This window comes from Carcharhinus amblyrhynchos, chromosome 8, assembly GCF_965287045.1.
Source record: "Carcharhinus amblyrhynchos chromosome 8, sCarAmb.v2.hapA, whole genome shotgun sequence".
In the NCBI taxonomy this organism is placed as follows: Eukaryota; Metazoa; Chordata; class Chondrichthyes; order Carcharhiniformes; family Carcharhinidae; genus Carcharhinus; species Carcharhinus amblyrhynchos.
The window spans coordinates 87,948,781-87,964,211 of record NC_137331.1 but is presented as its reverse complement, the minus strand read 5'-3'; the positions used below and the strand labels follow the sequence as shown (position 1 = coordinate 87,964,211).

General features: G+C 43.1%; 1 protein-coding gene across 1 annotated transcript in view; it reads left to right on the top strand.

The window, feature by feature from the left end:
* gem (GTP binding protein overexpressed in skeletal muscle) overlaps positions 1-14,258 on the top strand; it is a 32,995-nt gene extending 18,737 nt beyond the window's left edge. The window contains exon 5 of the mRNA XM_080194415.1: positions 11,249-14,258. Coding sequence (XP_080050541.1) covers positions 11,249-11,526 — 278 coding nt within the window. The 3' untranslated portion in view covers positions 11,527-14,258. The remainder of the gene's footprint in view (positions 1-11,248) is intronic.
* Positions 14,259-15,431: the final 1,173 nt, after the last annotated feature.

Genomic DNA, 15,431 nt, shown 5'->3' with positions numbered 1-15,431 from the left:
ATCAGTTCTTTTTATTTTAGCAATACAGATGCAGGTCAAGAACTTAACATATCTTGGTATGAGTGAATATTGGCACAAGCCAGTATACTTCCGTATAATGCTAAATTGTACCCAAAGCTGTAACGGTCATGTCATCAATGTAAAGGCAAAGGTCACAGCCAGAAACATAAGGAAGCTGGCCAACTCTAAACGGGGAACTTATCTGAGAGCACTACAGACAACTGCCCTTGCCCTGTGCTACTCAGCAGCTGAGTATGCCCGCCCTGTTTGAGGACATTCTCCTCATGCCAAGAATTTGGATTTTGTCCTCAGTGCAGCTTGCAGAGCTATTGCTGGATGGCTGAAGCCCACTAATGTGGATGATCCAAACCTGTTCGCTGGCATTGCTTCATCTCCCATAAGGAGGTAAATGACGTTCAGTTCCATGACTGTAACCCACCACCCATGGCTACTGATTGGTCAATACATCTTGGGATGATGGAACAGGAGCTGTATAATAATCCAGAGGAGCTCCTTCCATCAGGAGACAGTGAAACATGGTTGTATCTTAATTCCCTCAGAACTGCTGTTGGCTGCTGCAAGGTCCTGATCAAAAGTGAAGACATTGCCAAATGAATTCTGTCAACTGTGACTGGGAAGAGGCATCCCAAGCAATGAACCATCTCCCGAAATGCCCTCTACTACGAGAGTTCAAGGTCTTCAATTCTCATGGTAGAACCTATGTAGAACATTTGAAAGGGAAGGTGTAACAATATGCAAAGAAAGATGACCTTCTAAACCTGCAAGGCCGGCAGAGGCTTGGATGCACTATCACTTACATCTAAGTCACACATCATCCTGACTTGGAACTATATCACCATTCCTTCACTATCATTGGATTAAAACCCTGGAACTCCCTCCCTACGCTGTGGGAGTACCATAAACCACGTGGACTGCAGTGGCTCAAGAAGGCTGCTCATCTCTGCTGTCTCGAGGACAAATAGGGGTGAGCAAAGAGTGCTGGCCTAGCTAGCAGCACTCACATCCCATGGATGAATAAACAAAAAGTATTTGAAAAGATTGAAATAGCTAATGTGTTTTTTTTAAAGGAGAGTCGCTTTTATAAGAGGTCTGTCACTTTACCCCAGCCCAGGACCCTATCCCGATTTCCCAACCTCTTCAGCAAGAGAAATGCTCCACATTAGACCCTAAACCACCAAAGATGTGAACGCTGGACCTTCCTCACGGAATCTAGTTGAGTCAGGATGAGTGCATTTCAGCACTTGCACGGATTTTTCGATTTTCAGAAATGTGTGTGGATGTTCTGGTATCTTGGAGGAATTCTCATTAAAGATTCACAAACAATGTTCAAAATTATTATTGCGCAGAGAGTCATAACTTCAAAGTCATTTCAATCATTTTAAAAATTCTCCAACCATTCTATACATCCCCTGGTTTAATGGATCCCCTTTTTTATCGAATTATTGACCACCAATGTTGTTCATTCCCCTACTCCTGAAGATATTCACCGGAACCCTACCATCTCACCCGCCATGGAATCAGAGCAGGTGAGATCTCCTTTGATCTCAGGCAGGAATTTCCGATCTCGCTGAAGCGAGGCCGTAAAATCCTGCCCATTACCTCCTGACTGGATTCCATAGCACTTATTTGTTATAGCGCATCTTTGTCATTTTCCCCAGTTAGCATTATTCATTTATCAACTTTGACAATAAGTGTCAGGAGACTGTTTGTCTGGAGAGACACTATAGCCGTGTCCGTCTTGTGCCATTGTTGAAGATCCAGAGATTCACACTTCCACCAGGGGTCACTGGATAACATTCTTGAGAGGAAAGCTGTGTTATTTATTCCCAGCTCAGGAGCCCTAAGGCCAAGAGTAGTTCCTCCACCATCAGTCCAATGTCAGCTGACCCAGTATTGATTACTCCTGGGACTTGCTCATCTGTATGGTCCAGTTACTCACTGAATAAACACAGCTATCAAGATGATTATCAATAATCTTTCAACGTTGTGAGGTTGTGGTGTGGTTTCAGCACTGATAATGCAGTCTTGTTGTATCAGCAATGGGATTGCGATGTCAGCTTTTTTGAATGTTAAATGTTGCTGGCAGTATGTTCTTCATGACAGAAGTGTGAAGGTGACAGTGGCATGTATAACGCTGTTGGTACATTAAATAGAATAACAGAATATTGCCTTGAGAGGTGGACTACAATGTTCTCTGGAAAAATTAGCCTTTTGAGTCATAATTGCACATTTGCATTGCAGATGAAGCCATGATTAATGTCTGTACAGTGGTTTAAGTACCTCCTGCCTCTGTTAACCAGTATTAGGGGCAGCAGGCATAGTGCGGGCCTTAAGCCTCATGCCAATAAATGGGACTTAAAAGAACATAAGAACATAAGAAATAGGAGCAGGAGTAGGCCATCTAGCCCTTCGAGCCTGCCCCGCCATTCAATAAGATCATGGCTGATCTGTCGTGGCTCAGTTCCACTTTCCCGCCCTCTCCCCATAACCCTTAATCCCCTCTCTTATCAAAAACCCATCAACCCGCTTCTTAAAAATATTTAGCGAGGCAGCCTCCACCACTTCAACAGGCAGAGAATTCCAGAGATTCACCACCCTTTGAGTGAAGAAGTTCCTCCTCAACTCCGTTCTAAACCGCCTCCCCTTTATCTTGAGGCTGTGCCCCCTAGTCCTACTGTCTTTTTTGAGCGGGAAGAGTCTCTCCACCTCTATCCTATCCATCCCATTCATCATCTTATACGTCTCAATGAGATCTCCCCTCATTCTTCTAAACTCTAACGAGTACAAGCCTAGTTTATTCAGCCTCTCCTCATAGCTCAACCCCCTCAACTCTGGTATCAGCCTAGTAAACCTCCTCTGCACTCCCTCCAAGGCCAAAATATCCTTGCGCAGGTGCGGCGCCCAAAACTGCACACAGTACTCCAGCTGCGGCCTCACCAATGCCCTATACAGCTGCAGCAAGACCTCCCTACTTTTATATTCAATCCCCCTCGCTATGAAGGCCAGCATCCCATTTGCCTTCCTGACCACCTGCTGCACCTGCAAGCTGGGTTTTTGCAACTCATGCACAAGGACCCCGAGGTCCCTCTGCACCGTCGCCTGCTGCAGTTTTTTGCCACATAAGTAATAGTCCTTCCTACCATTATTCCTACCAAAGTGGACCACCTCACACTTGCCAACATTAAATTCCATTTGCCATTTCCTGGCCCATTCGCCCAGCCTATCTAGATCCTTCTGCAGACTCTCCACACCCTCTGCACAATTTGCCTTTCCCCCAATCTTGGTGTCATCAGCAAATTTCGACACCCTACACTCGGTTCCCTCCTCCAGATCATCTATATAAATGGTAAATAGCTGAGGCCCCAGCACCGACCCCTGGGGCACCCCACTAGTCACCAACCGCCAATCCGAATAGCACCCATTAACCCCCACTCTCTGCCTCCTATTTGACAACCAATCCTCTATCCACGCTAACACCCTACCCCCAACTCCATGTCCCCGACCTTCTGCAATAACCTCTTGTGAGGCACTTTGTCAAACGCCTTCTGAAAATCCGGAAAGACCACATCCACCGGCTCTCCTCTATCCACCGCCCTAGACACATCCTCATAGAACTCCAGTAAATTTGTCAGACACGACTTCCCTTTAATGAAAGCGTGTTGCGTCTGCCCTATCAAGCAATTCCCTTCAAGATGCCTCGCAATTTCCTCCTTAATGATGGATTCTAACATTTTACCTACCACAGACGTTAAACTAACCGGCCTATAATTCCCCACCTTTTGCCTGGCACCCTTCTTAAACAATTTAACACTTTCCTTCACCTCCTTCGTTATCCACGGCTTATTACCTCTCCTCCTACGGTCCTTTTTGACCATCGGAATAAATTTCTGCTGAGCACCAAGAAAGATCTCCTTAAAGATCCTCCACTGCTCCTCAGCAGACCTACCTTCCAACGCGCTCCCCCAGTCCACATTCGCCAATTCTTCTCTCATCCTACCATACTCCCCTCTATTCAAACAAAGGACGCGTGTCCGGGAACCCACTTTCTCCTCCTCCATCTGCAACAGAAACTCCACCATACAATGATCACTCTCCCCAAGAGGATCCTTCACAACAAGGTCCCTAATTCTACCCGCCTCATTACATAGCACCAGATCCAAGATAGCTCGCTCCCTCGTCGGCTCCAACACACACTGTTCAAGGAAATTATCCCGGCAGCATTCCAAGAACTCCTCCTCGAGCCCACCTCGTCCAACATGGGTTCCAGTAGCTAAAATGATTACAGTGTTATAGTCCTTATTATTAACCATCTTGTCTCTGGGAATGCAATATTGTAAGTGGTGACTACCTGAATAGAGCATCATGCATTTTAATGTAGAACAATCCTATATATTTTATTTAAATTGTCTCTATGTCTATCCTTTGAGATCCATACTTGGCCAGGCACATAATCTAGGTTGACACTCCAGTGCAGTACTGGGGAAGTACAACATTGAAAGAGGTGCCATTATTTGATAATGACATGAATCTCAGTTCCTATCTGCTTCTTGAGGTGGATGTTAAACATCTTTCATCACTGTTTAAGAAGATCAGTGAGTTTATAGAGTCATAGAATGTCTACACTGTGGAAGGAGGCCATTCAGCCCACTGACTCTGCACTGACACTCCAAAAGAGCATCTTACCCAGGCCCACAACCCCCCTCCCTGTTCCTGTAACCCCATGCATTTACCATTTCTAAACCACCTAACCTACACATCTTTGGATACTAAAGGGACAATTTAACGTGGCCAATCCACTTATCCTGCACACCTTTGGACTGTGGGAGGAATCCATAGCACTTGGAGGAAACCCATGCAGACACGGGGAGAATATGAAAACTGCCCAGTCACCCAAGGCCAGAACCGAATCGGGCTCTGTGAGGCAGTAGTGTTAATTATTGTACCACGTGTCATCCTGTTTGTGCCCTGGGCAACCACTCTTCCCTAACAAATATCACCAAAAAATAGATTGATTTTATGATTATTTTTTATTGTTGCGGATTGGCTGTTTTACTATTGCATGCGGATACTGGAAAGAGGAAATCAAAACTGAAAAATGCTGAAAAACTCAGCAGGTCTGGCAACATCAGTGAAGAGAAACAGAGTGAATATTTCGAGCCTGTATGACTTCTTCAGAGCTGAGAGGGAGAATGTGATGGATTATATACTGTATAAGAGAGGGTGCGGCAGGTGTAGAAGGTCAGAGGTCGGTGGAAGCTCGGAGATATTGCACAAAGACACCAAGGCCATAAGACAAAGGAAGCGTTAATTCAGTGTGGTAGTAGCATAAAGGTAAGATAGCAGAAGGTATTGCTGGGAGGGCAAAAGTCAGTGCTGAGTGAAGGCAAAGCTTAAGAGCAAGTGACAGCTGGTCCTGTGGGGAAGGGGGCAGGGTTTTTGTTGGGACAAAAAGAAAATTGGATAAAAAACAAAGTCAAGATGGAGATGAAAGGTCACAATCTAAAGTTGTTGAACTTAATGTTGAATCCAGAAGGCTGTTCTCATAGAATCCCTAGAGTGCAAAGGAGGCAATTCAGCCCATCGAGTCTCCATTAACAACAATCCAACTCAGGCCCTCGCCTTAACCCCGTGTATTTACCCCCGACAATAAGGGGCAATTTAGAATGGCCAATCAACTTAACTTGCACTTCTTTGGGTGTAACTTGCCTAACTGGAAGATGAGATGCTGTTCTTCCAGTTTGCATTGGGCTTCACTGGAGCATCACAGCAGGCCAAGGACAGACATATGGCATGACTGCATGATGCTGAGTTGAAATGGCAAGCAGCAAGAAGGTTGGAGTCATGCTTGCAGACAGAGCGAATGTGTTCTGTAAAGCTGTCACCCACTGTGCATTTAGTGTAGAGTAGCGAGTGCAAAAGACCAGATTATAGGAGATGCACGTGAAGCACAGCTTCACCTGAAAAGAGCATTTGGGACCTTGGATGGTGAAAAGGGAGGAAATAAAGGGGCAGTTTACATCTTCTGTAATTGTATGGGAAGGGGTTGAGTGGAGGAGGGCACCAGAGTGTCACAGAGGGAGCCGAACCTGCAGAATGATGACAAGGGTTTGAGGAGAAGGTGTGTTTAGAGCTGGCATCATGCTGGAGTTGGCAAAAATGGCAGACGTTGCGGAGGCTGGTGGGCTGAAAAGTGAGGACGGGGCGGCCCTATCATGGTCCTGGGGAAGAGGTAAGGACAGAGTTGTGGGAGATGGGTCAGACATGGTTGAGAGCCCTATCAATCACATTGTGGGAGAAATCTTGGTTAAGAGAAAGGACAGACATTAACACATTTGACTATGGCAACAAAATTAGGAGAATGGGATGGAGTCCTTACAGGGAGTGGGGTATGAGGAGCTGTAGTCAAGGTAACTGTGAGAGTTGATGTGTTAGTAATGAATATTTGATGATCAGTCTATCACTGGAAATGGAGATAGAAGACCAAGGAAGGGAAATGAAGTGTTGGAGATGGACCATGTGAAGGCGAGATAGGATTAGAAATTGGGAATAAAATCAATATATTCTTCTAGGTCCAAATGAGAGCATGAAACTGCACAGATACAATTACTTAAGTAACGGAAAAAGAGTTGCAAGAGAGGGACTTGAGAAGGATTAAAACAAGAAATGTTTCAGATGCTCCACAAAAAGCCAGGTGTTACTGGGCCCTTTGCAGGTAACCATTTCCACACCTCTTATTTGCAGGAAATGAGATAAGTTAAAGGAATGGTAGAAGGTCAGCCTGGCACATGAGAATAGTGGTGGATGAGGATTGTTCGGACCACTGTTCAAGGAAAAAACAGAAAGTCCTCCGATCCCCAGTGGTTAGAGGTGTAGAGGGATTGGACATCCATTGTGAAGAGGAGGTGGTTAGGGCAGGGAACTGGAAATTGTTGACATGATATAGAGTATCAGTGGAATCACAAATGTATGTGGGAAGAGATCGGGCGAGGGGAGAGAGGATGGAGTCCAGATAGGAAGAAATGAGTTCCATGGGCCATTGAGTTCCATTGAGCTATGAGGAGAGGCTGAATAAACTAGGCTTGTACTCGTTAGAGTTTAGAAGAATGAGGGGAGATCTCATTGAGACGTATAAGATGATGAATGGGATGGATAGGATAGAGGTGGAGAGGCTCTTCCTGCTCAGAAAGGACAGTAGGACTAGGGAGCACAGCCTCAAGATAAAGGGGGGGCGGTTTAGAACGGAGTTGAGGAGGAACTTCTTCACTCAAAGGGTGGTGAATCTCTGGAATTCTCTACCCGTTGAAGTGGTGGAGGCTGCCTCGCTAAATATTTTTAAGACGCGGGTTGATGGGTTTTTGATAAGCGTGGGGATTAAGGGTTATGGGGAGAGGGCGGGAATGTGGAACTGAGCCACGACAGATCAGCCATGATCTTATTGAATGGCGGGGCAGGCTCGAGGGGCTAGATGGCCTACTCCTACTCCTATTTCTTATGTTCTTATAAAACCTGATGCAATGGATCTGACGGGGCAGCTCTGTATGCGGGTTTTGTGAAGAAGGTACAAGTGGGTTGTGCGGGATTGGGTGACTGTGAAATTGGAGGCTGTGGAGGAATTGACTGTTGACCTGCATAAAAATTGGCAGTGCACTCCAGAAGTAATTCATTGTGTGAGATGCTTAGAAAAATGAAGGGGGACCTTATAGAAGCATATAAGATTATGAAAAGATAATGGTGGGTGAAACTAGAACTAGGGAGCATGCCTGAAAATAAGGGAAAGCAGATTTAGGACTGAGTTGAGGAGGAACTTCTTCACATAAAAGGTTGTGAATCTGTGGAATTCCCTGCCCAGTGAAACAGTTGAGGCTACCTCATTGAATGCTTTTAAGGCAAAGAAAGAAAGATTTTTGAACAGTAAAGGAATTAAGAATTTTGGTGAGCGGGTGGGTAAGTGGAGCTGAGTCCACAGAAAGATCAGCCGTGATCTTATTGAATGGCAGAGCAGGCTGAAAGGGGCAGAAGGCCTACTCCATTCCTATTTTTTATGTTCTTATTACACTGGGCAGAATCTTACCAAAAAATAGCAAAGTGCCCAAAAGAGAAAACGCTGGAAAATCTCAGCGGGTCTGGCAGCATCTGTAAGGAGAGAAAAGAGCTGATGTATCGAGTCCAGATGATCCTTTGTCAAAACAAAGCAAATCCACCCTCTCCCTCCCCCCCACAAATAACCACTATCAGCATCCCCATCACTCCCTTGTCCGCTCCCCACCACCACCACAAATAAATGTGTCCTCCCTCCATAAGGCTGCCGCTAGGGTCAGTCATGGGCACTGCCTGTGGCATAGGTTGATGCTGCCAGGTTGACATGGTGCTAACCTGGCAGTGCCAACCTATGCCAGGGGCAGTGCCAGGGCACAGCCTGGCCATAGTCCCTCTCTCTGGGGGCTGTACTCATCTTTGTGCTCCTGAGAAGATCCCCCTACAACAGGTTCAAGTCTCATTCATGAAAACATGGTGTGGCTCAATATATATAGCAAGGGGCTTCTTTAGAGTCATAGAGCCATAGAGGTTTTTAGTGTGGAAACAGGCCCTTCGGCCCAACGGGTGTTAGCGATGGAAAGGTGGTAGGACTGGAGGGTCTCAATGACATTATTGTTACTAGAGAGGTGGTGCTCGACAGACTGGAGGGACTGATTGTGGACAAGTCCCCAGGACCGGATGGAATGCATCCGAGGGTTCTGAAAGAAATGGCGGAGGTGATAGTGGATGCCTTGGTGGCTATTTTCCAAACGTCGCTGGATTCCGGGGAAGTGCCAGAAGATTGGAAAACGGCTAATGTTACGCCGTTGTTTAAGAAGGGTGCTAGGCAAAAGGCAGGGAATTATAGGCCGGTTAGTTTAACATCTGTCGTAGGTAAAATGTTAGAATCCGTCATCAAGGAGGAAATAGCGAGGCATCTTGAGGGGAATTGCTTGATAGAGCAGACGCAGCATGGTTTCGTTAAGGGGAAGTCATGTCTGACAAATTTATTGGAGTTCTATGAGGATGTGTCTAGGGCGGTGGATAGAGGAGAGCCGGTGGATGTGGTCTTTCTGGATTTTCAGAAGGCGTTTGACAAAGTACCTCACAAGAGGTTATTGCAGAAGGTAAGGGGGCATGGAGTTGGGGGTAGGGTGTTAGTGTGGATAGAGGAATGGTTGTCAAATAGGAGGCAGAGAGTGGGGGTTAATGGGTGCTATTCGGATTGGCGGTTGGTGACTAGTGGAGTGCCCCAGGGGTTGGTGCTGGGGCCTCAGCTATTTACCATTTATATAGATGATCTGGAGGAGGGAACCGAGTGTATGGTGTCGAAATTTGCTGATGACACCAAGATTGGTGGAATGGCAAATTGCGCGGAGGGTGTGGAGAGTCTGCAGAAGGATCTAGATAGGCTGGGCGAATGGGCCAGGAACTGGCAAAAGGAATTTAATGTTGGCAAGTGTGAGGTGGTCCACTTTGGTAGGAATAATGGTAGGAAGGACTATTACTTACGTGGCGAAAAACTGCAGCAGGCGACGGTGCAGAGGGACCTTGGGGTCCTTGTGCATGAGTTGCAAAAACCCAGCTTGCAGGTGCAGCAGGTGGTCAGGAAGGCTAATAGGGTGTTGGCCTTCATAGCGAGGGGGATTGAATATAAAAGTAGGGAGGTCTTGCTGCAGCTGTATAGGGCATTGGTGAGGCCGCAGCTGGAGTACTGTGTGCAGTTTTGGTCGCCGCACTTACGCAAGGGTATTTTGGCCTTGGAGGGAGTGCAGAGGAGTTTTACTAGGCTGGTACCGGAGTTGAGGGGGTTAAGCTATGAGGAGAGGCTGAATAAACTAGGCTTGTACTCGTTAGAGTTTAGAAGAATGAGGGGAGATCTCATTGAGACATATAAGATGATGAATGGGATGGATAGGATAGAGGTGGAGAGACTCTTCCCGCTCAGAAAGGACTGTAGGACTAGGGGGCACAGCCTCAAGATAAAGGGGGGGCGGTTTAGAACGGAGTTGAGGAGGAACTTCTTCACTCAAAGGGTGGTGAATCTCTGGAATTCTCTGCCCGTTGAGGTGGTGGAGGCTGCCTTGCTAAATATTTTTAAGACGCGGGTTGATGGGTTTTTGATAAGCGAGGGGATTAAGGGTTATGGGGAGAGGACGGGAATGTGGAACTGAGCCACGACAGATCAGCCATGATCTTATTGAATGGCGGGGCAGGCTCGAGGGGCTAGATGGCCTACTCCTGCTCCTATTTCTTATGCTCTTATGCTGTCCTTTTTTTAAAAACCCCTAAGTTAATTCCAATTGCCTGTTTTTAATTATATTAAAATTCATTGAATGTACTAAAATCAGGCTCATGCCTGCTGACGAGGTTACCTATTTCAGATTTCGCTGGATCTTGAACCCATTCGCCATTGCAATGGACGCAAAGCGCAGGCTCAAGATCGCCCCCATTGTGACACGATAAAGCACAATATACATGCAAGTGCTTTATTACTATTACAGTGCTTAAACATGATTTAACAATCAATGTATGAGCAAGCCACCAGTGTATTTTTTCTAACTTATTTACTGTCACAAATAGGGTTACGTCAACACTGCAATGAAGTTATTGTAAAATCCTCTAGTTGCCACACTCTGGCACCTGTTTGGGTACACTGAGGGAGTATTTAGCATGGTCAATGCACTTAACCAGCACATCTTTTGGACTGGAGAGGAAATTGGAGTACCTGGAGGAAACCCATGCAGACACGGGGAGAATGTGCAAACTCCACACATACAGTGCCCCAAGGCGGGGATCAAACCCAGATCCCTGGCACTGTAAGGCAGCAGTGCTAACCATTGTGCCACCGTGTCACCCCTAGTAGTAGCCATAGTGCACAGTTCATGGACAGTTAAATTGCGCTTATTTCCAGTGGCAATATTTGGCAGAATATAGTAGCTTTTTATCTCCTTTCTTCTCAAAGTAAAACAAAGCTAACCTTCATCTTAAGGAGTTTGTAATTTATATTTTAAAAAACTCACATTAGGAATTCTGGCAGCATTTATTGAGCAACAGGTTGGCCACAGCCAAATAGCAAAGCACATATTATTTTAATAAGCAGAAGACGTGTGTGTGTGTGTGTGTGTGTGTGTGTGTGTGTGTGTGTGTGTGTGTGTGTGTGTGTGCTGTTTTGAAAAATAAGCCTTGAAATGTTTTTTTTCATCTGCAGAAGGTAGATCCTGTGCTGTTGTTTTTGACTGCAAGTTCATCGAGACCTCTGCTGCAGTCCAGCATAACGTCCAAGAACTCTTCGAAGGAATTGTGCGACAGGTGCGCCTCAGGAGGGACAGCAAAGAAGTCAATGAACGAAGAATGGCCCAGTACAAAAGAAGAGAGAGCTTTCCCAGGAAAGCCCGACGCTTTTTGGATAGACTAGTAGCAAAGAACAATAAAAAGATGGCTTATAAAGTGAGATCAAAATCTTGCCATGACCTTTCTGTACTATAAGAAATATCGACAAATGTAATTAAAATGGGTGACTAATAAATCGTCGAGCTGTAGTGAGGGATAAAAACAGAAAATGCTGGAAATACTCAGGTCTGGCAGCATCTGTGGAGAGTGAAGCATTTCGGGTCGATACCCTTTCAGCCGAGCCTCCTGCTTTCATTGTAAGGGTTATGGGTTAATCAATCTATATTAGATTTCAGTCTATTGGATGCAATTGGTTTACAGTTGTGTTTGAATTCATAATGGCACAACTCTGTGTTGGTGAATTTCCCACCTTGTTTGTCCAGAAGGAACTTTCAATGTCAGGTTACAATATTGCGCCTGATAGGTGGACTTGATTAGAGTTACGTGTACTGAAATGAATTGTAGCAGTAGAGCTTTAAACTATATGCAATTCTGTCATGAAAAGGCTTTTCAACCTGATAAAGTGTCTTTTTGTTTATAGAAAGAGAGAATCGCCAACAAGGTGGGATAGAGGTTTCACTTGCTTGTGGTATTTCTAAGTCGTGCATTGTATATCAGATTGCTCGCAGAAGGTGAAAAATGTTTCCTGATCACAAATTCTCTCTATTGTCACACAAGGTGGAACACAACAATTATAGTTCAACTCAGTGACCACATTATCACATTGGATCATTATTTTCTGGCTACAAGTGAAAGAATTTTTAAGCAGTGTTGGAGTAGTGGATTATTGTTAAAAGTTACAAATAAGTTGAGCTCTGTCAGACATGGTAAGTTCTCCTGAGAATTCAGAACATACTACTAATGGCTAGTGATTGGAAATGTCAACAGTAAAACCACAGGGTGCATGTGTTCCTAGTGAACCAAGATGAATGCCTGTTGGACAAAATCTTGCCACAATTGTAAAATTGTCAATTTCCAGCATTTTTTCCCCACTTAAGAAGGTGAATAAGAGATCTGTTTCAAGATCTCTGATATTATTGGTCTGAAACCAGCCACTGGGAAGAAAGTGGGGAATATCTGACTGTTCCCATCTCCTTCCATGACAAAACAAAGGTCTTATTGTTCAACATATCTCTATGGCCTAGATGTGGAATTGCAAAGAGAGAAGGGGTGAATCTGCGTATTTGGCGCATTAATATCTTAACATGCTATGCCCTAAGCCATATTAGACAGAAAAATGGATGTTAAGGGCATGAGATCGGAAACAGAATTGTTGATTTTTATACAATAAAAGTAGGGCATTCAGCATAACAAATTTGTATCTTTGTTCTGACGCCCTGAAAGCTATCATTCATTTATCGATGTATATTAGATCTTTGTAGATGTTCAGTCTTTTTACTGTCAGTATTAAGCTTGTGTTCCATTTAAAACACAATTGTTTGTGTGAGCAAATAAGATGAACAAATAATGTCTTTCTGAACTACATGATGTCCCTTATAAATTAGTTTTAACTACGTTACTAGATATATTCTTCTTTATTTTTCCAGATATGATTTGTCTATTTATTACCAACAATTCAACCAGATGTGTTTTATAACAATATTTTGTATTTATTTTGTAAGTTTCTACTTATTCAACTTTCAAGCAAAATAATGTACTTTATTAATGTTATTATGAAATATTGTCATTACCTTCAATGTATTTCTTTGCCTAAAGTATGCTGGTTTGTACTTTGAACAATTCTTTATGCGTAATCGCATAGGAAGATCTGTTGAAACTGTTGGTTTCTAAGCATACGAGTCATTAACCTGGATTCTCAAACTGAACCTAGTTCTCCCTCTCCAGACAAAGTAACTTACAAAAATTCTCCAAATTGGTTACACAGAACCTTTAGCACAGGAAAGGAATTTAACATGAATGTTACTTTTCTTGTTTATCAACTACGCGACGATTTCATCTTTTATTTTATAATACACACTCTTATGGATCCTTGAAGTTAAACATTGTAGGAATTAATGTTAGCAATGATGTGTGATTCACTGCTGAATAGGAGCTTTTTGGTAAGAGATGCTTTAACCTGTGCCCCATGGTGACAGAACAGCTATCATTAATTGAAGGAAAACTTAACATTTCTTTTCACATTCTAGTTCAACTCATCTCAAACTGAGTGCAGCTGTCTCCTCTTTTGACATTCAGTGGGATATGCTGACACTTAAATGAGTATGGGTAATTCTGGTTGGGAATGAGGTGGAAGTTAAAGTCAGCTAGCTAATGAATAAAAGACTGGTTAATGATTCAGGTTGCTTGAGACAATCACTAATCCATGCATTCATGAATAAACAGCTTACGTTGAATGGCAATTACTTTTTACTTTGAATGGCATTTACTTAAACAATCAATAACCTTCATTGTGTATGAAAATGAACCAAGACATCTTTATTGATTATCAATAATTGGATTATCATTTTCAAAAGAAAACACAGGAAGAACTATATCAGTCTTATTAAAAGTATCTTGTTATTTATAGTGATGGAAAAATAATGAGAAGCCATTCATTTACTAAAAATAATGACAAGGGAATTAATTTACAAAAATAGTACAATGACCGATTTATTTTTGATAGACTGAAGAAATGAAAGAAATCAAACTATTTTGGTCCAATTGATCCTTTATTTTAAATCTGTTTTCTTTTTTAAACAATTGTCCTGCATGATGTTTGAATAGAGAAAGTGAGGTATAAAATATGACTGAATGAATATAATTTTGGTCTTGAAATTAGCCCTTCACTATTTGAATCTGTTTTGAAACATCCACCTATAAAGCTCATTGTAAGGAAATTATTTTCTTTAATGTAATTTTCTCAGTTTCAAGATCGTCATTCAATTGACAATTTAGTTTATATTTAATATTTCATTTCTGCATTTCAATAGGCAAATTTATAATTTCATGTTTATACTGGAACATTCTTGCTTTAGATCATTTACGTATACCATAGTTGTAATGATATGCAGATATCTAATAAAATGTTTTCTTAAAGAGAAATGTGCACGGCTGTGTATTTTATTGCCATTACATTTTTTTGCATTATTTCTGACTAGAAGGGGGTACTGATCGTAACTGACTTTGTACACGTGAAATAATTCATTTAAAGCCACATTTTCATGCAAGAGATGAGAAGATTGAGTTGGGGAACTTCTTGACTCTATAGACCTGTCTCCTTTAAAAATGCCTGTGCTTGTCACATTTTCATTCTGGGAAGATGGGGATAGAATTAACTCTCACCTAAGTTGGATATATGGTGAGGTCATCATGTTTCTGTATATTGGAATATTGAACCAATGGTACTGGTGGATGGCCTCATTATGAATGCCTGGCTGAGCTCCAAGAATGGCTAATACAGTTAGACATCTCAGCAAACAATGTTCTGACAGATGGAACTGAGATTTTTTTTGATTGATATCTCTCTTGTAATAACTTGCTGTTACTTGAAGAGCTTTTTCACAGCCGATGTGTTTATTTATATAGGATTAAGAGGTCTGAAGTAGATAAAAGTGTTTGACATTTGACACAAACATGCAGTTATGATATTACAGATTTTCAGAACAACTGTTTTAAAGTTACATTCCCATTTTCAGAGAGTTTAAAAGCCCTTTTCAAAATAGAAGGATGGACAAACAACATGGCACCCTTCTGTGTGTGTTCAAACCTTGTCAGACTCTTATCTGAAAATCTGGCTACAAAGAGTGATTAAAATGCAAAGATTCTCTACTAGTCTCCCATCTGTCCACTGAACTCTTACCTATCTCTGAGAGCCTTCTCTCCCTACTTTTTGAGGATCTTGCTCACACTTGCACTCTAACTCGAGGGGGTCCATCTCAAATTTGTAGAATATGAGCAGGTTGGCCATCCCACCACCTGTCCCCGTGCGCTCCACAGCATTATCACTTCTCTTCCCCTATATTGACAAAAATACATTCATTAGTACACCCTCTCTTTCAACC